This window comes from Bos taurus, chromosome 16 (assembly GCF_002263795.3).
Source record: "Bos taurus isolate L1 Dominette 01449 registration number 42190680 breed Hereford chromosome 16, ARS-UCD2.0, whole genome shotgun sequence".
NCBI lineage: Eukaryota > Metazoa > Chordata > Mammalia > Artiodactyla > Bovidae > Bos > Bos taurus.
In genome coordinates this window covers 76231715-76256506 of record NC_037343.1, presented here as the reverse complement: position 1 = coordinate 76256506, position 24792 = coordinate 76231715, and the positions used below count along the sequence as shown (strand labels likewise).

Below are 24792 nucleotides of genomic sequence, written 5' to 3'. Positions count from 1 at the left end.
CCTGAGTATTGAAATAATATTAACAAATCCTTAATTCCTTTATTTTATGATATAGCAGTTTCAGAAATTAAATTCTTGCCTAGACACATCATAGTATTCCAGTTTAAACTCATAGAGTCTTGGGCCTACCGCCTCAGTTAACCAATTCCTGAGTAGGATTCTAATCTATTCAAAATGAAAGCAGTTCAAATATAATGCAAAAGGCATTGGTCAGGGTTGTGTAAACAGCTTTGGTAGCAGCAGCAATACTGAAGATGTTAAAATAGTGAAGCCAGCACACACACAGCCTTAAATATTTTATGGAAATACTGTCCCTAAATCATTTCATTCTCACCAAGACCCTGACATTAGGTGTTAACATGATGCTTATTTGTTAAAGTGAGGAAATGGAAACTCAGGACTCTCATTGTTTACCGTCATCACGCTGCTGGAGAAGGTCCAAGCCCGGCCTGGAATCCTGTGTCCCGTTCCCCACGTTGCACACTGGCACCCGTATGGCCGCACCCTCCTCTCTCAGACCCGTGCACCTGTGCACAGCTGCAAGGCACTGAGAGGAGAGCCAGAGAGGGCAGGCGTTCAGGACGGAGCACGCCGTCCACACTGCCAGCTGGACCACAGGCCAACCAGCAGCAAACAGGACAGGAGAGACACCACCTCTTTCCAAAACGCCGCCGCAGCCCTCCCCCTTGTTCTCAGCTCGCTGTGACTCACACAAAAACAATAATAAATGCAGCCAGAGTACAAGAGTCTCAGCTCCACATCCTGGAGCTGGTGCACCCTGCTCTGCTCACGGACCACTTCTTCTCCAGAGTGTTCCCTGACTCTGAGTGGCATCTTTCTTCCTGCTTCCCCAGTACTCTGTTCAGAGAGAGACTGTAATTTTTGTTCACACGCTTTCTCCCTGAATAGGCTGTGAGCATTTTGTCAGGGATAAATTCTGTCTTAGCCATCTTTAGGTCTCCATGGTCTGGCACAGTGTCCAGTGCTTGCAAAACTGTGATGAATATTTTCTGAGCAAATAGCATTTGTTACTTTGTGCTCTCATTCAACAAACATTTGTCAACAGCAAGAAACTGCATTTCTCATGAAAACTATTTCAAATGGTTCTGTTCCTGAGCAAAGCCCTGAGCAGTATTTAACTGCCTTTGCATGACCCCACCAAAAATTCGTCAATTTCACAATTAAGAGCGTATAGGAAAACTACCATTTTCCTTTGATAAAATAAAGATATAGGCTGTGAAATTCAGAATTTCTCTTTAGGCTGTTACACATTATTTGCCTTTGGAATTTGAAAGATAATTCTTATGGGTGTATTATATGGTGAGTAAAATTTGAGGTATCTAGGTAGGTACTCCAGAATCAATACTTAAGTGTTCTTTAAACTGGTGCCTCATATATTTATATAAATATGGACTATCTATGAAAATTATTCCTGGTAATGGATATAAGTTCATTAAGTTTCAGGTCTTAATTTTGCAAATAGGATTACACTTTCAACAAAAAACTTTCAATAGTAATGGTAATAAAAATATTTTCCATGAAATAAGATCATATTTTACATAATACTTTTATGTTCCCCAAATTATTTTCATGACCATTCAATCACACATTTGATTCACCATAGCTTCAAAGTGATTTACCTGAACAAAAATACATTAAGAACAGATGGAACATCAAGCCTAGGTGAGAATCTCCACATTGACTGAAATTCAAATTATGCCTTTGATAAATGCCACTGTAATGGCAGTGTCAGAGCTGGCTACCTTTTGAGGACTATTGGAAAAAGCTTAGAGAAGAACATGAAGAATTATCAAAAAAAAAAAAGAGAGAGAGAGAAGGTCTTAGAGTCTTATAGATTTTAAGTAAGTAGCATCTATATCATGTGATGTGGAGAAGTAGAGTAAGTTTCAGGTGTGCAGAAAGAAGCTGCATGATAACATGGTTTATCCGCCAGCCTCTAAGGGGGCCTTCCCTGTGGCTACAACTATTGTGAAGGGCAGACCCGTGCCGAATAATCTGGATTTCCCACCAGAGGGCAGAAGAGAGCAGGCCAGGGAACGCGTGCTCTCTCTTGTTTGCATCATTCATGACCCTTCAGTGTTCATTTCTGTCCTAAAATTTAAAGGAAACAAGGTGGTGGTGTTAAAATGTGATACTTCTCTTTCACTCTTTCCTCTTAAATAATAGTCCACTTGCTTGGATTATTATATCACCCTTCACTGGCACTCTAATCCTACCCTAACCTCTCCCTTCAGTGTATCCTCAGCACAAGGAGCAGAGCGATTTTGTTAAAATGCAAGTCGAACATTTTCAGTCCTCTGCTCAAAACTCTGCAACAAGTTTGGGATCAACAGATGCTCAAAACTACATATAAAAGAGAAAAACAACCGAGACCTACTATATACAACAGGGAACTATATTCACTATCTTCTAATCACCTATAATGAATGGAAAAGAATCTGAAAATGATCATCCAAAAGACGGGTCACTTTGCTATACACCTGAAACTAACATAATAGTGTAAATTATACTTGGACACAAATTAAAAAAAACTCCAAAGTCACTCACTAATGATTGAATGAACTCAAATTTTTATTTTTACCCATATCATTTATCTGGAACTTTTTCTAGTAAAAAAAAATTACTATATACATGCATATACATATGCAGTACATATAAAAATAAATATATAAGTGTGTGTGTGTTAGCTGTGTCCAACTCTTTGCAACATCATGGACTATAGCCCGCCAGGCTCCTCAGTCCATGGGATTCTGCAGGCAAGAATACTGGAGTGGGTAGCCATTTCCTTCTCCAGGGGATCTCCCCAACTCAGGGATCAAACCCGGGTCTCACACATTGCAGGCCAATTCTTTACTGTCTGAGTCACTAGGGAAGCCCTATATAAAAAATAAAATATAAATATATACAAATGCATGTATAACTACTTTGGGTTGATCCTTGTCTTACAGGCTTTGCAAAATAAGAATCAAAGATGTCATGTGACAACCCATTTAACTGTTTACATCAGTGTTCTCTCAAAGTGTGGTCCCCAAACCAGCAGCAGCAGCACCACGTAGGGGCTTGTTATAAATGCATGCTCTTAGACCTCACCTCGGATCTATTGAGCTGGAAGCTGTATTTTATTAAACTCTCCAGGTGAGTCTGTTACATGCTAAGATTTGAGAACCACTGAAACAGATTACAAATTCATTAAGCTGGAAATGGCAATTGAATATTTAATGCATTCTCATTTTCATATTAGAGATTTCAAGTTTTTTGTGGGTAAAATAAGTTTGAAAATATTCTGGCTGTGATAATATCAGCAAGTCTTCTTCCTAATGATGTGAACACCTGTTCTTCCCTTACCTGCGTTTAGTCCCTCATCCAGACTGGTCCTAATGTCTTACACCTGGTATTGCAATGCTTTCTAACTAGTCTCCATGTACTAACTAGTCTCCATGTATTAACTAATCTCCACATACTAAGACATTTTCTTGAATAAAAAAATAAATTTTCATACATTTTTGTTTGTGAAATGAGATGCATCTTACAATCAATAAATACATTTATTACAGTGCTTTTTCTTATTTCCCCAAAGATTATTTTTATATCAAAGATCTATTTCACTTGAGGAACCAAGATATTTTCCTATACTGCTTCGCTTCATCATGCATCCAACTGGCATTCCCCCTGCCCTCTCATTGCTCTATTTATCTCATACTGCAGGCATTTTTAACATGAAAAAAGTTTATTAGTCAACCGGGCTAATTCTAAGGAAGATGTCAATTTCAGAATGATCCACTGCAAACACTTGAACTAAGAGCATGTCACTAAGGTGAGGCTGTTAAGGTGGCCCCTACTCCAGTCAGACTGGTGTCCCCGTAAGAAGAGGGACGAGGACACAGAGGTGCACAGAGGAAAGACCACAAGAGGCATTTCACATTTGGGATACATCCTTGACATCTTTTATGCCAAATTTAGACCACTTAAAGGAAACCTTACAATTCAATTAAAATGTAAAAGTAAAAAAAAAAACAAAACACATACACTGTAAAACATAATTTTTCAAGCTATGTTTTTGCAATTATAAGGCTGTTGTAGAAAACTAATTTATATGGCTGAAACATTTGCCTTTATGTCTGTTCCTTTCAGTCACCATTCATGATATTGTACTAGGAGCAGGAAACAGGAGATAGTATCTTAATAAGCTATAGTGGTTTTCCAATGTGACTTTATAAACGGATGCAATCCCAAAAGCAGTCCTACAAAAATTTACTTCACATTTTTATTCAAACACTAATAGAATTGATTTTGATGGTGAGCACACTGTAGTGTATACAAAAGTGGAAATATAATGCTGTGTGCCTGAAACATGTAGTGTTATAAGTCAGTTACCTCAATAAAAAATTAAAAATTTTAATAATTGAAATTCAATTGCTGTAACTCAAAAGAATGGACATGATAATATGGAATATGAACAAAGGGTTTTTCATGAGGTAGTACTGTTTTATGAGCTACTTTAGTATGCCTGTAATTTTTAGCATATTAGATAATTTAAAGATACTGAACAAAATAATTTTCCATGGGACACGTGTTCTACCATCGTAAAGTATGCATAAAGTAATAGAGAAAGTAAAATCTAGTTTAATATCTATTTACACCAGTTTTGTTACTAGGAAGAGTACCCAGAAACAAGGAAGAATTAATTAGAACAATTCACTAACAGTTTATTATTTCACCATGATTCACTGTGCTGAGTACTCCTCTTTTTAATTCACTAACTTAGTATAATAAATACTCCCAAAGTATTGATGAATTGAAGAATAAACAGAAAACATGACTTCTGTTCTTTCAGAACTAACACTTTAGTGGGAGGAGACAAAAACACAGATAATCTGAAGAAGAGGACAGAATATAGGGAGTTCTTTAATAGAGACGCAAACTACTATGGAAGTAATAACTAATCATAGTTACTTGGTGGCTCCGATGGTGAAGAAGCCACCTGCAATGTGGAGACCCGGGTGCATCCCCAGGTGGGGAAGACCCCCTGCAGAAGGGGACTGCAGTATTCCTGTGTTTCCCTGGCGGCTCAGATGAAAAAGAATCAGCCTGCAATGCAGGAGACCTGGGTTCAATCCCTGGGTGGGGAAGATCTCCTGGAGAAGGAAATGGCAACCCACTCCAGTATTCTTGCCTGGAGAATCCCACGGACAGAGGAACCTGGTGGGCTACAGTCCACAGGGTCACAAAGAGTTGGACAGGATTGAGTGACTGAGCAGGCAGGAGCCTTATAATGAATGAGCTACTTGTTACTGTTACTAAATCAACATCAGCAGAAACTTTGTGAATAGATATATGGGTTTATTATTTGCTGTTTCCATGAGATTCAGCAAGAAGTGGCTTTTTAAAATAATAAAATCATGACTTATCTCAAAGGCCATTCTCCGTCAGCCTTGCTGTCCTTGGTGTGTTTATCACACTCCGACACCCTGTGTCCATCCGTGGCCAGCCCCCACCAGGCCGCCCCACGCCCCTGGGAGGAAGGGCGTCTGCTCTGATGGGGAGACTGGACTGCCTTGACCCCGAAGCCCAGGTCCCAGACGCCCTTTAAGTCTAGACTGCATCTACAATAACAACAGCGACAAACGCTCAAGCTGGGTGGATTTTGAGTAGCTTAGGAGGCCCCCTATCTGCTGATGAGCTCCTGTCAAGGCCATGTTCAGAAGCAGTTGGATGGGCCATTCAAGGTCTCTTCTGCTTCCATCACATTAAGCAGAGGGCTAGGTTCCCCGCCCCGGACTGGACCCCCACTTACCAGAGAACCCGCGCGGGCAGAGGCAGGTGTACCGTCCGATCTCGTTGAGGCACGTGGCCGCGTTCCGGCAGGGCTCCGACACACACTCGTCCACTTCCACGTCGCAGTGCCGGCCTTGATAGCCCGGGACACAGAAGCAGGAGTAGCCGTCGCCTCTGTCCTGGCACATGGCGCCGTGCAGGCAGGGGCTGGACGCGCACTCGTCGAGGTCCAGCTCGCAGAACCTTCCCGCATAGCCAGCGGGGCAGACGCACACAGGGGGCCCGGGGTCCTGGTGGCAGACGCCCCCGTGCAGGCAGGAGCGGGGCCCGCAGGGGCCAGCGGCGGTGTCGCAGCCGGCCCCGCTGTGCCCGGGAGGACATCTGCACCGAGAGCGCCTCTCCCCCGGGACGCGGGCGCACGTGGCGTGTCCAGGACAGGGGCTGGAGAGGCAGGGGTCCTCCTCCTCCCCACAGTCTTTGTCCCCGTGAACGGCTGTGTCTGAACAACGGCAACTCTTGTCTTTTGAGAAATCCTTGCACGTAGAATTCTTTTGGCAAGAATCGGAGAGGCACTTGGTGTCATTTTTATTGCAAAAGGAACCTGCAAGGAAAAACATCAGATGAAGCATGCAAACAAATGGTGGATGATAAAATTAAAGAACATCCTTACTTCCACTCTTTATGCACCTCAAATGAACTCATTAAGAGAATGCAAACTTGACTGCATTCTAGCGATGAATTTGTTAAATTATGTCTAATAACGAGCTCTGTCATAATGATGATTTGTCATTTTTTTTCATATAGCTGCTAGTAAGAAACAAAAATGACTGGCTTCAGATTCTTTGCTTCTCTTGCATTTTCCTTTTCTCAGGTAGAAGTGCTGTTGAGGGATGGGGTGGATTGTTAAATTGCCCCATAATCCCTAAATTTTGAAATTCACATTCTCTCATGGAGGAATTTGGGTGTATCCTGGGAGATGAGATACAAAATTGTCTCTGAATATACTGTCTAACTGAAACTAATATTTGAATGAACACAATACTTTGGCTTATGACTGCTTTATTACAATCATCATGTGCGGTCTAAAAAGAAAAGCATAGAAGAATGAAAATATAAAATTAAACACCAACTATTTGCTGAAGGTTTACTCTGTGTACCAAGCACGTCAGGTGTTTCCATATATTATTCATAATCGTCCCAGCAACAAATATTATGTGCATCGTACAGATGACAGGCTAAGTCCCACCGAAAGGAAGCAGATGTAAAGTGTATGGACTTCCAAATTTCTGAAAGCTTCTCTGTTCTAGGGAAACATTTTTGAAATTCTCATTGGAATGATGACCAGCAAGAAAGCAATACTTCCGTGATTTTTTTCCCAAGTTCACTGGATATCTACATGTGTATAATTTTCCCCTGAATCTACACATATTATGATCACAGCATTGTTATCTTCTTAATTATGTATATTGAGAAGCTGTTTGATTTGGCAACTCAACCACATCAGATCCAAAACACTATCCTTTGTGTATGGATTTATCTAGTACACCATTCTCTTATTTTTACTTCCAGTCTCACAATATCCCTAATATAACAGTGGGTAATGGTCTAGGCTTATAATTTTAAAAATTATGAAATGAATAGTCTGCTCTTAGGAGACATAAATCAACTACTGTCAGAAGAAAGTAGCATGAAAACTTTGAGAAATATGTAAAAGTGGTAAATCTCTTCCTGCAAAAGGAGAATTGGTTCTCTTTAATGTGGTCTGGTCACCAAGAGTGTGATGGGAAGATGGAAAGCTAGCGATTGACTGGTTCATCACACAGGAGTGAGGGTTTTCACAGTTCTCTTGCTTGGAGCCTTTCTGGCAGCTGAAAGTTCCCCTCCAGTGCCTGTGCACAGAAGGTTAACATATGCTTATGTGTTATCAGGAGGGTTGATCTGAGAGCAGACCTTTTCTAGTCCCTGTGGAAAAACTCAACCAATCATCCTTTTCCCATAGTTGTTTTTTTTCAAGCACTGGCTTTCCAATCACATCGTCAAATGTATGACTGGCTTCTAGCTGTTCATGTCTTAGCCACAATGTCACTTTCTGAGAAAAGCTTTCTCTGAACCCCTTTTGTAAACCTTTATCATGTTTTACTTTCTCATATATATGTGAAGTGTGCTTATTTCTCTGTGCACATGTTTGTTTTCTGTTTTCCTCACTGCAGTTCTAGCTCCACTAAGGAAAGGGGAAGACCTTGTCTCTGGTGTTTTCTGGGTTTGTAACATTACCTGTCATACAGTATCTGCTCAGTGCATACCTACTGGAATAGAGCAGAGAGATGTCACAACAGAACATGGGAGGAAGGGTGCTGTGTGATCACAGGGTCCAGGGCAAGCCTGCCAGGAAAGCCTCACTGGAGAAAAGGTACTGGAGATGTCTTTTAATTTATTAATAATTGGATGACAATTGGTTTGCAATGCTGTGTTGGCTTTTGCTGTACAATAATGTGAATCAACCATGGTGGTGGTGGTGGTTTAGTCACTAAGTCGTGTCCGACTCTTGAGACCCCATGGACTATAGCCTGCCAGATTCCTCTGTCCGTGGGATTCTCCAGGCAAGAATACTGGAGTGGGTTGCCATAAGTATACATATATCTGAGATGTCTTTTTAAATGAATGCAAGTGAAGGAATGGCATTATTTTCAGAAGAAAAAAAGAAAAAGCATGAGAGGTATGGGCATTGCTCTGCCAATCGTATGAAAAGCATGAAAGTATGGTAAGGCAGAGGTCTGAGAAGGGGGCAGAGGGCAGAGGATAGGGAGGAAAATGAAGAGATATTCAAAAGTTCTAACATGTATAGTACTTAGAGTTCCTGTGTCCAAACTAAAAAAAAAGGAGAAATAAATATTGCAACTCTGCTCTCTGAACTCACACCGTCCTAGGCATATGATGAAATTACGTTTTCAATCTTGCTTTGTTTTGTTGCATTTTGTTAGTGGTAATAATGATGGTTTTCCCCTTCCTTCAGAAATCAAGTATCTTGGAATAACAGTGGAAAGTAAGAGAGGAAAAAAGTGAAAGTGAACTGTAGCATAGTTCCTAAGAGATACTTGGAAGAGGTACAGTATTATTTACAGGCATACTGTGATAAGTCAAAGATGTATATTGTAAACTCTAGGGCAAGCATTAGCAAATTGTAGCCTGTGAGTCAAATCTGACCTGCCATCTATCTTATAAATAAAGTTTAATTGGAGCACAAAAAAATCAAGTATCTTGGAACTTCCCTGGTAGTCCAGCAGTTAAAACAGCCTTCTAATGCAGAGGGTGTGGGTTCAATCCCTGGTCAGGGAGCTGAGATCCCACATGCTTCACAACCAAAAAACATTAAAAAAAAAAAAAAGAAAAACAGAAGCAATATTGTAACAAATTCAATAAAGACTTTAAAAATGGTCCACATCAAAAAAAAAGTTTAAAAATGAAGTATTTTCATTTAAGCCATTAATTGAAGCATTTGTATAGAAAAACACATAGCAAAAGGAAATTAGCATTTATATCTTAGGCCCTTACGGTGCAATTTTAAAAGTAAACTTCTAACAGCATTTGTGCAAAGCATTTTACAGATGGAAAACTGAGTTTTATAGGGAATGAGCTATTTTTACAGGGTCATAGAGAAGGGGGATTTGAACCTCTGATTTGTCTGATTCCAAAGTTCATTTCTTTTTCCTGCATTATTTTAGAAGTTAGGATCCTTCTGGGTAGAGTTTCCTACTTAACCATGGTGATATCTACCTAAGTGTTTCCTTCTGCTGCTTCTAAACCCCATGAAAAGCCTAGTGAAAGTGTTAGTTGCTCAGCTGTGTCTGATTCTTCGCAGCCCCGTGGACCCTGCCAGGCTCCTCTGTCCATGGAAACTTCCAGGCAAGAATACTGGAGTGGGTTGTCATTCCCTTCTCCAGGGGATCTTCTCGACCCAGGGACTGAACCCAGGTTTCCTGCCCTGCATGCAGATTCTTTACCATCTGGGCCATCAGGAAAACCTGTATGGCTTAAAACAGTATGGCGACTCAATGGAGAAGGAAATAGCAACCCACTCCAGTGTTCTTGCCTGGAAGTTTCCCTGGACAGAGGAGCCTGGCGGGCTACAGTCCATGGGGTCTCAAAGAGTTGGACAGGACTGAGCACATGCATAGCTGCTCGCCCACTCAAATGACTAAATGACAAAGATTGACAATACCAAGTGCTAATGGGCACCTGGAGAAAACAAAACTCTCCTTCATGCCCCCTTTATTATAACTGATCTTTCTTGTCTATGTGTTAATAATTGCATTCATCTTTCAAATAATGAACTTTGATTTTGTAGAGTTTGTCTATACTTTCTTGGTTTCTTGGTTTTCTGTCCTACAGATTTCTACTTTTACCTTTTTTTTTCCCCCCTTAATTTTACTTTCTTTTTAACTTGCTATTTACTTTTTTGGATTTCTTCTAATTATTAATAAGATAATTTTTTTCTTTAAAAATACAGCTTTGCTGTGTTTCTCACAATTGCTTTTTATTATATTAAAATGTTTTCTAATTTCCATTGTGAGTTATTCTTTGCCATATTAAAAATCTGAAAGAATTAATTAGATCAAGTTTGTTAACTGTTATTTAGATCTTCTATAGCATTATTCACTGTTTTCTACTTTTTCTCTCTGCTGAGGTTGATGCATTAAAACCTCCCATAGTGATTAGATATTGGGCTTCCCTGGTGCCTCAGCTGGTAAACAATCCGCCTGCAACGCAGGAGACCTGAGTTCAATGTCTAGGTTGGGAAGATCCCTTGGAGAAGGGAAAGGCTACCCACTCCAGTATTCTGGCCTGGAGAATTCCATGGACTGTATAGGCCATGGGGTTGCGAAGAGTTGGATACGACTGAGTGACTTTCACTTTCTTTCCATTTTCATAGTGATTATAAATTTTCTCTATTTCTCCTTTTCGTTCTGACAATTTTCACTTTTATATTCTGAAGCAATGTTCTTATGTTCATAGAAATTCAGAATAGCTACATCGTGCTGTTGGTTTGATCCCAATATATTTTCAAAAAATCCTCTTTTGTCTTCAGAAAGGCACCGTAACTTAAAAGACTACTTTGCTATATCAGTTACTTATCACATACATTGCCAGTGGAAATTCAAAATAGTGTAGGAATTTTGAAAAACATTTTTGAAGTGTGTTATAAATTTAAACATACATTTACCGAATGACCCAGCAATCCCACACCTAGGCATTTCCCCCAAGAGAAATGAAATCATAACGCCCATACAAAAAATTGCTTGAAAAAGAAAACAATTTTACTCATAATGACCAACACCAGAAAGAGCTAAATGTTCATCAACTGGTAAATAAATTTTAATATATCATATATTGGACCACTACTCAGCGAATTACTGATCCACAGAACAACATGAAGGAATCTCCAGAGTATTATGCTAAGTGAAAGAAGCCAGACCAAAGACAGCGTGCTGCATGATTCCACTTTCATGATGTTCTAGAGAAGAAGTAATCATATCATTGGACACAGTTCAGTGGTCACTGGGGAACGGAACTGGTGAAGGGCCTTAATGCAGAGGATCATAAAGAAATATTCATGGACATATTCTATATCATGAGTGTGCTTCTAGTTACTAATTGTATGCATTTGCCACTTAAAAGTGGTGAGTTTTCTCATACTGTATGTAAATTATACCTCAATAAATCAGACCCACCCCAAATCCTAAAATAATACAGAAAGGAATAAATCACCATAAACTTTCAAGAGCCAGGACAGAGGTTGAGGGAGTAGACAGCCATAAACACACACACACACTGGAAGCTGGACTGCAGGGGGTGAGAAGTACCAGACTTAGGAAGCCAAAGAAAGCTGACACCAAGCCAGAAGTGGGAGAGCCCGGAACCAGCTGATGCCACAGAATTCCCGACAGGTTCAGGAATTACATGTGTCATGCACTTCTGAAATGATCATGCAAGTGGAGCTGAGAAAAGGAAGGTTGTTTGGGAAACTGGTTGAGAGCAGTTAGATGCTCTTGTTCTCTCTCTCACCCTAGGAAACTGCATGTGTTTCCCCCACGAAGGCAGATTCAGACACACGGGTGATGTGGGTGGGGCTGAATCTGGTTTGTGGAAGAATTAAGTGGGTGTCTATGCAGAATTCTGAGACACCCCCCAGCCTCATTTTCAATTCATTTCTAACAATGCCAGGAGCCAGATGTATACTCCAAGCAGGAAAGGGAATTATTTCTCTTGACAAGCCTGAGTGAAAATACTTTCAGATACTGATGCAGAATGTTACTTATTGAAATGACCCAGTTGGACCACTCTAGAATAAATCCTAATAAGCTGTAAAGCCTAGCACATAAAGAAAGATCTTTCAAACAGCTTTAATAAGAACTACTATATGGAATGTACGTAAGCATATAGGGCATGCATACGTGCTCAGTAGAGAGTTATTTTTTAATTATACTTTAAATTATACTTCAATTATACTCTAAAAAACAATGATAAATGAGTGTTTTTGAATCTATTAATCAGCTTAAGAAACAATAGTACTTCCTTCTAATGTATGAACAGATTGCATGAGATTTTCAGACATTTGAGGAAAATCTCCAACTAAGATCAAACACAAAGACAAAAACACACATTGTTTTAAAGAAATGTAACTTGGAAGAGACAGAGACAGTGTAGGGAGAAAAGCAAAATTTATGTAAACTTGAGAATTATTATTTTCAAAGAGTCGGAAAGGAAATGAGTAGAAGGGTTATAAAAATAAACTTCCAGAAAACAAGAAATTAAAAATGTGAGTCTCAGACATTTAAAAATTCAGCTGAGTGATTGAAAGTTGGGAAGAATCTCCCCCACCTCACCCCCACAAAAGAGTTTTACCAAGAGACTGGAAACAGGAGGTAGAAGAAAAAGGGACCTAGAGGAACAGTCAAGGAGGAATTTCAAAATGAGACACCAGAGAAAACGGGGAGGACATGAGGGGTCAAGGAGAAGAGGAGGACGGAGCTTAAAGTTATGTCAGGATATGCAGAATTCCAAGCGATCGTGCGAGCAGCTAAAACCGAAGAATAAGGCCTAGCCTATTATTTTAAAACATACAAATGAAAACTACAAGAAATATCTAGAAGAGTTTCAAGTAGTTGCTTCCAGTTGCATGCTGAGAGTGAGAAGCTGGAATTGAAGGGGAGGTGGTAAGAAGTGTATTGTTGTCCCCTTATAACCCTTAGTGATTTTTAAAGTGTGGCTGAATAAATGTAATAAAAATATTTTTCAAAGCCAAACAGGAACAGTTATAACACAGACGCACACACACACTCATTGGCCTGCTGACCTGCGCGCTCTGAGTTCTGTTTCCCGTGCTGCTGCAGGACCAGATGGTCCATCAAGCACATCCCTTTACTGGGTCTTCTCTGGGGGTCACGTTGTCATTGGCACCATTTGCTGCCTGGGTGTATGGGTTGCCCTAGGTGAGATGCAAATAGGCCCTCTTAGAAATGCAGCCTGTGTGTGAGTGTGTGTGTGTGTGTGTGTGTGTGCGCGTGCGAGTGTGTGTGCTCAGTCTCTCAGTCATGTCTGACTCTCCGCGACCCCATGGACTGTAGCTCACCAGGCTCCTTGGTCCATGGGATTCTCTAGGCAAGAATACTGGAGTGGGTTGCCACTTCCTCCTCCACAGGATCTTCCCGACCCAGGGATCGAACCCAAATCTCCTGCATTGGCAGCTGGGTTCTTTACCAATGAGCTACCTGGGAAGCCCACAGACTGTGACCTAAGCATTGTTTTTTTTTTTTTAAGATTTTTTAATATGGACCATTTTTAAAGTCTTTATTGAACTTGTTACAATATTGCTTCTGTTTTACAGTTTTTGTTTTTTTGACCACAAGGCATGTGGGATCTTGGCTCCACGGCCAGTGGTTGAACCCGTACCTCCTGTATTGGAAGGCAAAATTTTAACCACTGGACCTCTTAATACGAAAGGCAAAGTCTTAACCACTAGCCTAGGCGTTATTAATTGACTGTACTAAACTGACTGTATTGACTGTACTAAACAAGCAAAGAGCATAGCCTGTCGAAAAGAAAATAAGTTTTTTCAAATATAGAAAGGAACTGCAATTTACTGCCTTAGTAAAAAACAAATTAAATAGCCAACTAAGAAAATGAAAGCGGAATATGCAGAGACAAATGATGGGAGTGTCACGATGTAAGGGTTATGATTGTTCTCCTTTTGTACACCTGAATTGGAAAAGAATCCATTGTGTATACATTACTCCAGTGTACCACGTACACTGTGTGTACACTCAGTGAACAATGAAATAATTCTCATAATGATAATACCTTTAGAACAAGAGTGAAATGGACACACACAGGCAAACTTTGCAGGAGGAGGATTCTGTTCCCAACCTTCATGTGAGCCTTGGTCACCGTGTGAAAACCTTACTGCACGTGAAGTGTCACGGCTATCCTCAGACCACTTTAGAGGCTGCCCAGCTGTTTTCTTGCAGTAAAGTTTGCCATCTACTGGATATTGTAAGAAGTTCCAGAATAATGGAGTTCAGACTTTTCCTTTTTTCTTAAGTGCGGCAGAACTCCTCCAAGGAAGATGCCGTGAGCAATCCCAACACACAGAACTGCAGCGAGGAGCAGCTCAGTGTGAGGAAGGGAGGAGACCTCAAGCCCAGCCACTCAGCCCCCAGACTTTCTGGGGACACCTGCGGGGAGCCCAAGGGGCTGAAGAGCAATCTGAAATCGCTGTTCAGGGGAAAAGGAACTGTTTCGGAGAGTTTCTGTAATTCTTTTGTATTTGCTATTTTGGTATTGCTAGGGCTAAAATAAATGTATATATTTTAATACAAATATACATTTATATAAGTATATATGCAAACATATGTATATTTGCTAAGAAATAAAAAGTAACTTGACCAGTTTTAAAGACTATAAGCACACAAACATTAGTATTTACTTATGTGTGGGTGTTTTTATTTTCTAATAATTTGATTTATTTGGAAAACAGCCATATGGGTAATTTAGCTTAGTTATAAGAATATATTTATTTGGGTACCACAAGGTGATTTCAGGGAAAAGCATTTTAACATCTCTAAGATTACTCAGCATGTGTGCATGCTAAGTCGCTTTAGTTGTGTCCGACTCGGTGACCCTAGACTGTAGCCCGCCAGGCTCCTCTATCCATGGGATTCTCCAGGCAAGAATACTGAAGTGGGTTGCCATGCCCTCCTCCATGGGATCTTCCCAATTTATTCCTTTGTCCTTGATGGCTTTAATACACCTATCTCTGAAACAGAAATGTAATTCTCAGATTTAAAAATCATCAGTCAAGAATCTAAAAATTTTATCAACTTTTTATTAGCAATGTTTTTGGCAGTGTTTAGACTGGCTGACCATAGTAGATGAGCCAGTGTGTGTGTGTGTGTGTGTGTGTGTGTGTGTGTGTGTTGGATGACAAGCAAAGCCTGTGAAGTGAGACACGCTCTGTCGGGCCTGGCTCTGGCATGCACAGCCTCTGTTTCCTCAGCTACAGAGAAGGAGAAACAGTAGAATCCACTTCTTAGGGTTTTTGTGATAACTAAAGTCACTAGATTTAATGCTTGGCAGACACACAGTAAATGGTCAGTAAATGTTAGCTCTTATTGTTATATAAGATGCTTAGAGATTGTTTGGGAAAAAGTTACTGGATTAATAGAAAATGGAGCAGTAACAATAATAACCAAAAAAGTGTCATTTACTAACACAGTGTCACTGCAGGAGTTTTATTTGAGGAAACTTAACAGAGACCCGGAGAAAACAATGGCAACCCACTCCAGTACTCTTGCCTGGAGAATCCCACGGACAGCAGAGCCTGGTAGGCTGCCGTCTATGGGGTCGCACAGAGTCGGACACGACAGCAGCAGCAGCAGCAGCATCAACAGAGACCGGAGAAGGAAATGGCAACCCACTCCAATACTCTTGCCTGGAAAGTCCCAGGGACGGAGGAGCCTAGCGGGCTGCAGTCCATGGGGTCGCGAAGAGTCGGATATGACTGAGCGACTTCACTTTCTTTCTTTCTATAGTTCCTTTTGGAGAAGGAAATGGCAACCCACTCCAGTGTTCTTGCCTGGACAATCCCATGCACGGAGGGGCCTGGTGGGCTACAGTCTATGGGGTTGCACAGAGTCGGACACAATCAAGCAACTAACATACACACACAACAGAGACCCAAGTGCACACGTACACAGCGAGACTACCAATGGGCTGATCCAACACGCAAAGACACCTTTCCCATCAAGTACATGCCATACATGCAACACTATGTATAAAGGAGGTAACCAATGAGGCCAAACACTCAGTGCTCTGTGGGGGCCTAAATGGGAAGGAAATCCAAACAAGAGAATATATATATATATATATATATATATATATATAGAGAGAGAGAGAGAGAGAGAGAGAGAGAGAGAGATGATTTACCTCACTATACAGCAGAAAATAACACACGTTGTGAAAAACTACACTCCAATAAAAATTAAATAAAGCACCTGGACTCGGTCAGGATCAAACCGAGATAAATGAGGTTTAGACTGAGAGAATAACCTGCTCTCACACAAGAACATCTTCACTATCTCACTGTATATTTCGAGTGCCGTTTAAATTCGGGGCTCAGAGAAAGGCTCGCGAATTGAGAGCTGTGATGAGGGTTTTCTGTTCAGAGGATCTGCTGTGTGTTCCCAGTGCCTATTCTGTGAGTTTTCATAGTCAAAGCCAAGATCGTACCTTAAAGATGTCCCTTCTTGTATAAACTCGGCCTGTGTACAAGTCCACCTGCATTTATTTGTAGGGGTAACAACTGACCCTTGTTTCTGTTTTTTATTTAAAGGCTCTCTTATTACAGCTCCTCTTGGTCTTTTCCTAGGATTTCCTAACTGAACTCCCCCCATTAGCACTCTCATTTTTGAGGTGAGTCCTCATTTTCATTTACTCTAAGAATCGAGTCTGTTAGCAGAAGGGAAGGAAGGAAGGTAGGAGGGACTAGTGTTATTACTCATATCCGGGTTAAATTAGCAGTCCAAAATAGGCCTCGCCTTTAAGGAGGGCGCTCACGTGCACTCCCACAATTACACACCAAGTGTCCTCTGCTCACTGCCCTGCGGCAGGTACTTCACTGCGTTTTCTCCTCAAGCCACTGAGACCTGGCCGGGGCCCGGGGAAAGTGCTGCCTGGGATGGGAGTAAGGGCGTGCCGGCTGCGGACAGGCGCTTCTTTAACACGCTAAGGGACAGGCTTTGCCGCCGCTGCTGCTGTTCAGTCCCCAAGTCATGTCCGACCCTTTGCAACTCCATGGATGGCAGCACGCCAGGCCTCCCTTTAAAGATACAGGCACAGGCTTTAAAGATATATTATTTCTACTTTTAATGTACATTTAACCTAATTTCACCTAAATAAAAATGAAAGATGAATTGAGGAATTGTGAACATAAGTTCAATTTTCCCAGCAACATCTACTGAATAGTTTCTGATACCCTGTCATGTCAAAGATCTTTTCTTAAGAAGAATAAGTAAACATTTGTTAGTGAATTGCTTTCATTTGTACTTTTGTTTTTATTAAAATAACAACAAAGTCTACTGTCTTTATAGAGACATTTTGCTTATATCCTTGGTATTTTTAGAAGTTAATATAGATTTCTATATTAAACCAGATCTCAAAAGCCACTGTTGATTTCTATAATTGGAACAACCATTGACTTGATAAAGAGGACTTAATTCAGCTGATGCTGGGAAAGACTGAAGGCAAGAAGAGAAGGGTATGACAGAGGATGAGATGGTTGGATGGGATGAGTTTGAGCAAGCTCCAGGAGTTGGTGATGGACAGGGAAGCCTGGCGTGCTGCAGTCCATGGGGTGGCAAAGAGTCAGATATGACTGAGCAACTGAACTGAACTCATCTGTCAAAGGAAAACATTTTTATTCAGATTTTATTGTCTCTTCCTTATTCAGAAATATGGTAAATTGGATGGACCCTGTCATTTTGGTGAACCATCTAACAATTTCAGTCATGTTGCTGTGGTTTAGCTGCTCAGTCCTGCCTGACTCTTGCAACCCCATGGACTGTAGCCCACCAGGTTCCTCTGTCCATGGGATTCTCCAGGCAAGAATACTGGAGTGGGTTGCCATTTCCTTCCCCAGGGGATCTTCCCCACCCAGGGATTGAACCCCTGTCTCCTGCATTGTAGGCAGGTTCTCTACTGCTGAGCCACCAGGGGAGCTCATTTTAATAACAGTTTGTATTTCAAATAGCAAATATTTGGGATTTGGGGGTTTCAAATTATCCACAATAACTTGCCTTTAGAATGAAATAGGTTATAAACAATGCTAGAGATAGAGGAGAAATTTCCAGATCAAAGAATTCCACATCAGGGAAGGGGCTGGTTGAATTTTCTTGAGCCTGGCTTTCTGCAGAGACTGAACTTTAATTCCAGGATTGGGACTACGGTGGGGGGTGGGGAAGGGACGTGGCAGGAGATGCATCTTTATTCGGGAAGTAGCCAAAATGGCCCACACGTGGTGGGTAATCAATAGGAATCTTGAATAATGGATGAATGAGCAAGAAAACCTGGATTCCCGTTTAAGCCTGGCTGTGAAGCTCTCACTCTCACCTCTTTTGATAAAATCAAGTGGAGCAAATCAGAGGGTAAATTGCTCACTTTGATATACATGATGAGAGGATCACACGGGACAGTTCAAGAAGTAGATGCGCCCTTTAAGACGTTTCTTTTCTCTGCATTCCTGTAGCCTCTAAAAAATTAGGCATTCTCTCTCTCCTACCTAGCTATCTCTGTAGACAGGTTTTAAATTCTAAATTGAGGCAAATTGACTGTAATGGCAAAAGCACAATTGTGTGGTAAGACAGACAGAGGTTTAAATTTTGGTTCTGCTGTTTCCCATACCTGTGGTCTTAGGATGCGTGTCATTAGCCTGCCTCCTCATTTCTGAGGGAGACAGACCCGCAGAGCAAGGGCTTTGGAACCTGGGTTTAAACCCTGATGCTGCCACTTACAGACAGTATGAGTTGTATTAAGACACTTAACACCTCTGTGCCTTAGCTCTCATTTTTATAAAAGTGATGCCCACCCCACAGTTTTATTGGTGATATTTAGTTAATACACATAAAATGCCCAGCAGTACTTGTAAGAGCGAGAGTGTTGTCAGCCAATTCATATTGTTGTTATTATCATGAGAGGTAAAAAGGATAACATACATAAAGTTCTTTATAAAAATTATAATAAAGTAATTATCTACTCAGTATTATTTGTTTTTCCTTTCAGTGCAGAGTTCAAAGCATAGATGCCTTGGTCCCCTTCTACTGACAAGCACAATGCCACCACATGGCGAGTGCCTGGTAAGTGCTTGCATGCTTAATAAATGAGTCAGTGCAAGGAAAATGAGAGTGTATGTCTATCCTGGAAAGAGTTGTTAGTTTCTGAGTTCTGGGAAGTACAAGTGTACTGTCATCACACATCCCTGAGGACCTTTCCTTGCGATCAGGAGGGAGCTAACCCAACTGCAAATTTAGCGCCCTTAGCTCACAGGCAAACTCTGCAGCACGACTCCCTGCTGAGCAGACTGCACTAGAGCTCGCTGGCATCACCTGCATCTCACCTGCTCTAGAGTGTCCGTGGACTCACCAAGGACTTTTCCCACAAAGATATTTTAAATCCCCTGGGTATGGGTGCCATCTTGCTAGGTGCCTTTTACGTACAATTTCCGATCGTTAACATTGGCACACGTGAGATCGGGGCCTGCTTCTCCAAAGCTTCCTTTTGCTCTCAAAGCTTCCCCGTGAGAACAGAAGCCTCTGGGTCCTCATCTACACAGCCTACACACCTGAGCACAGGTCTGGATGGGGTCAGCGTGAGGGACCAATGGATCACACACGCGAACCCCAGAGGAGGGGCCCTGCCCTTTGTCATCCTTAAACATAACTAAAGAATGAAACTGTGAAGGTCATTTTTACTAAGTGTCAATCACTGACGATTGCAATGAGAATCTAATTATGTCCCTTTGACATTAAAATCATCTAAAGCTAATCAGGCCTGGGCACTCTGACCTTATTATAATCCATGTACACTTTAATAAGGATAGGCTTGTAAATGACCCCTTTTATTTAAAGGGATACTTACATTTTACTAGGTCCTTGCCTCTAGCGAATTGAAATTCCACAGTAAAGCTAAAAATGTTCTAACTGAAGAGAAAAATAAAAGTTATTTTTTCCCCACTCCTTCAGTTCAGTTCAGTAGCTCAGTTGTGTCCGGCTCTTGGTGACCCCATGAACCACAGCACGCCAGGCCTCTCTGTCCATCACCAACTCCCGGAGTTTACCCAAACCCATGTCCATCGAGTTGGTGATGCCATCCAGCCATCTCATCCTCTGTTGTCCCCTTCTCTTCCTGCCCTCAATCTTTCCCAGCATCAGGGTCTTTTCAAATGAGTTAGCTCTTCGCATCAGGTGGCTAAAGTATTGGAGTTCCAGCTTACCACTATTTTCTGTTATTTTCTGTTACCACTATTGTGTCTGTTGATCAACAGACATCAGATCAGATCAGATCAGATCAGTCGCTCAGTTGTGTCAGACTCTTTGCGACCCCATGAATCGCAGCACACCAGGCCTCCCTGTCCATCACCAACTCCTGGAGTTCACTCAGACTCATGTCCATTGAGTCAGTGATACCATCCAGCCATCTCATCCTCTGTCGTCCCCTTCTCCTCTTGCCCCCAATCCCTCCCAGCATCAGAGTCTTTTCCAATGAGTCAACTCTTCGCATGAGGTGGCCAAAGTACTGGAGTTTCAGCTTTAGCATCATTCCTTCCAAAGAAATCCCAGGGCTGATCTCCTTCAGAATGGACTGGTTGGATCTCCTTGCAGTCCAAGGGACTCTCAAGAGTCTTCTCCAACACCACAGTTCAAAAGCATCAATTCTTCGGCACTCAGCCTTCTTCACAGTCCAACTCTCACATCCATACATGACCACAGGAAAAACCATAGCCTTGTTGGCAAAGTAGTATCTCTGCTTTTGAATATGCTATCTAGGTTGGTCATAACTTTCCTTCCAAGGAGTAAGCGTCTCTTAATTTCATGGCTACAGTCACCATCTGTAGTGATTTTGGAGCCCAGAAAAATAAAGTCTGACACTGTTTCCACTGTTTCCCCATCTATTTCCCATGAAGTGATGGGACCGGATGCCATGATCTTTGTTTTCTGAATGTTGAGCTTTTAGCCAACTTTTTCACTCCACTTTCACTTTCATCATGAGGCTTTTTAGTTCCTCTTCACTTTCTGCCATAAGGGTGGTGTCAACAGACATAATCTCAATATTAATTATAAAACCATCCTGCAGAATCATTTAGCTACATGGCTACTCTTGTTCTAAAATGATACCTGAAAGTTTTATTATTTTCCACTAGATTTTTATCAGATTTTAAGGTAATTATGTTATACAGAAGTAAGGTTAAAGAAAGCTGGTAAAATAAGTGAAAGCAGACTTTCAAATTTTAGCTCATTCTGCTGTACCCAAAATAGTATGGACAATATAAGAATGAAAAAAATTAGGATAAACTAGTGTTTCAGTTTTACTATTGATATTACCAAAATGCCTCCAATACCTGGGTTCCTAGGGATAAATATCTCATTAATTCCTACACAAAAAATATGGGGTTGGAGGTATTATAGCTATTTTATAAGGAGGGAATTGAGATTCAAGGATGTTCAATAAATTCTCCAAAGTTATGCAGCTAATATGTGTTCGATTACGATGCCAAAAAGACTTTAAACATTTATTTGAAAAAATTCAAATAAAAAGTGAATCATAAAAAAAAGTACCGAAGCAGTGTCGAGACCAGCATTCCCACACTTCGTCACTCATCTAAACCACAGGATCTCATGAACTTGTGGACTTTCTGAGTCAGCATTTCTAGTGAGCTCCCAGGGGTGCCGATGCTGAGGGTCCAGACCACACTTTAAATACCAGGCCTCTCTCCCTGCCTTGTCTAACAGAGGTATGAAGTGGGTGGGCCACATATGTAACGTTAAGTCTTCTAGTGAAAAATATAATTTAAATTATAACTAAGAGGTAAAAATAAGCAGGCACAATTAACTTTAATAATATATTATGCTTAACCACATATAACTAAAACTATCATTCCAATATGTAATTAGGGTTAAAAATTAACGAGATATTTACATCTCTTTTCATCCTAAGTTGTTGAAATCCTACATGCACTCTACACTGAGTGCATCACAGCCCTAGCTAGCAACAGTTTAAGTGCTCAGAGCCACATGTGACTCAGGCTACTATGTTGAATAGTGGAGATCTCAATGGTTTTCCCATGCTGCTGCTGCTGCTGCTAAGTCGCTTCGGTCGTGTCCGACTCTGTGCGACCCCATAGACAGCAGCCCACCAGGCCCCACCATCCCTGGGATTCTCCAGGCAAGAACACTGGAGTGGGTTGCCATTTCCTCCTCCAATGCATGAAAGTGAAAAGTGAAAGTGAAGTTGCCCAGTCGTGCCCGACTCTTAGCGACCCCATAGACTGCAGCCTACCAGGCTCCTCCATCCATGGGATTTTCCAAGCAAGAGTACTGGAGTGGGGTGCCATTGCCTTCTCCGGGTTTTGTCATAATTCTGCACAAAGAACTAATGTCTAGAAAAATTACATTTGGTTATGAGTAAGACATTCATCTTCTAGTATTTAAATTGTCTTCTTTTATGGCATGATTATAGTACTAGGCATCATATAGTACTGTGTGTGTGCTCGGTCATGTTGATTCTTTGCAACCCCATGGACTATATATAGCCCACCAGGCTCCTCTGTCCACAGAATTTTCCAGGCTAGAACATTGGAGTGGGTTGCCTTTTCCTCCTCGAGATATAGTACTAGGCATGAATAAAGATGCTTCAAGGTACTTTCTTAGAGCTTATTTATTACCATGTATATTCAAATTGTGCACATCCTTAGAAACCTATGTTCCCATGAATCATTCCCAGATCTTTGCGTCCTTGTTGATCTCCTGGCCTGAGCCGGCACAGAACTGATCACTGTTAAGACATCACACTTATTTATGTTGTTCCTGAATTGTTCTGTTTCACAAATGGTGACCTGTCTCCCCAGTTAGCAAAGGAACTCTTTAAGTTCAGGAAACAACATTCCCCACCTCAGTCTGTCTGTACACAGGCTCTGTGTATTCAGCAGTGACCCCACTTGGAACCCTAGCTCCTGCATGGTGCAGTAAGTACATGCTGCTGGCTTTGCTGATTGATAGGTTTTCCCCAGGGGAAATCTGTCCTGCTCACTTTAAGGCTCACTGCACTTGGACAGAGAGAATGGTTTTCTAGTCTGGTCACTGCAGGTCGTTAGCCAGATTTGGGGAAAACCCAGGTTACTGTGGTTACTTGATAACTTGGAAACAATGGTGAATACATTTCCTTTTTTTTTATCCAGCTGAAAGCCGTGTGACACCGAGTGCAGCGAGTACAACGCCCTTGTGCCTTTGGTGTGGGCAAGATTCTGGTGGCCTGCTGCCCAGGGCGCCCTGGCACCCACTGTTCTAGCAGGCCCCAGTGCACTCAGACCCGCCCCAGCTCCCCGGCACACCCTGTAACACACATGGACCATGGGTCTCCATCTCCCAGGACCCATCTGGCAAACTCTACCCCCGAAGGCTGTGGCGAGTGTGCACGGGATGAAGGCTGAGCCTTCCTTGCTGAGTACAGAACATCGGGAAAATGAGAGAAAACTAGAGGGAGACGCGTGGTTGCTGACGTTCTTCTGCAAGTTGAAAGAGAATGTCTCGTATTTGAATTGGCAGCGTAACTGAATAGAAAATAATGAAAGTCTAAGGCTAGCTCTACTGTGGAAATGACACAGAAGGGAGCTTCATGAGCAGACACAAGACGCCATACTGTAGGAAGGCATGGCTGTACCTTTGCACTTAAAGTGTTGTGGAGGTGGGTGGGTGGATAGGAAAAGAAGGATGAACTCAAGCAAATAATTAATTCCTAATAAATTAAGTAAATTAATATTTTGCATAGTAATAGAAAACATTTTACTTGATATAAATTAGGTTTTTAAGTAAATCCCATGTATTATTCATCATTGCATATACCACCCATTTCCAACATAGACTCAATAATCGGTAATTCATAACTGAACTGAAACAAGCAAGCTTAATCCCTATGTCCCGAAATGTAACTAATTGTTTTTTCTAAGCCTGGTAGGCTACGGTCCCTGGGGTCACAAAGAGTCAGACGTGACTTAGCAACTAAAACACCACTACCAGGATTACTGTATTTTTTTTTTCTCTTGAAAAGTTGTCTGCAGCCCACCACAATCTATTACTATCCCTGCATCATATACCTGGTTATACTCCCACTGATCTTTCACTTAGGAGCTCTTGAATGACACACGTGTATGAAATGGGAGCCTTCGTCGTGTTAGTTGCTCAGCCGTGTCCCAACTCTTGCGACCTCATGGACTGTAGGCCACCAGGCTCCTCTGTCCATGGGATTCTCCAGGCAAGAATACTGGAGTGCGCTGCCATTCCCTTCTCCAGGGGATATTTTCCTGACCCAGGGATCAAACCCAGGTCTCCCACATTGCAGGCAGTTTCTTTACCATCTGAGCCACCAGGGAAGCCCAAATGGGTGCCTTCATTCTTTTCTACATCATTTTTTTTAACTGTGCTAAAACAATAAATTCAGAACAAATCCAGTAAACTTACCTAGTATAACACGCAGTAAACTGTAAGTCAAATGGAAACAATGCCTAATTTGAAGCACACTGAAGGGCATAGCAAAGGATGAGAACTCAGCTTCATCAGTTGGAGCAGAAGGATGACCTCCTGTCAGTGAGCCTGGCAGGTATCATCACGCTGTGCCCCAGGCTTCCCCAAAGCACAGCCTTTTAGTGACCTGTGAGAGAGCGGACAGATGCTA

At 41.6% G+C, this 24792-nt stretch overlaps 1 protein-coding gene across 1 annotated transcript in view; it reads right to left on the bottom strand.

Moving 5' to 3' along the window:
* CRB1 (crumbs cell polarity complex component 1) overlaps window positions 1-24792 on the bottom strand; it is a 213682-nt gene that overhangs the window by 145299 nt on the left and 43591 nt on the right. Inside the window, 1 exon segment of the mRNA NM_001192482.2 lies at window positions 5816-6397. Coding sequence (NP_001179411.2) covers window positions 5816-6397 — 582 coding nt within the window.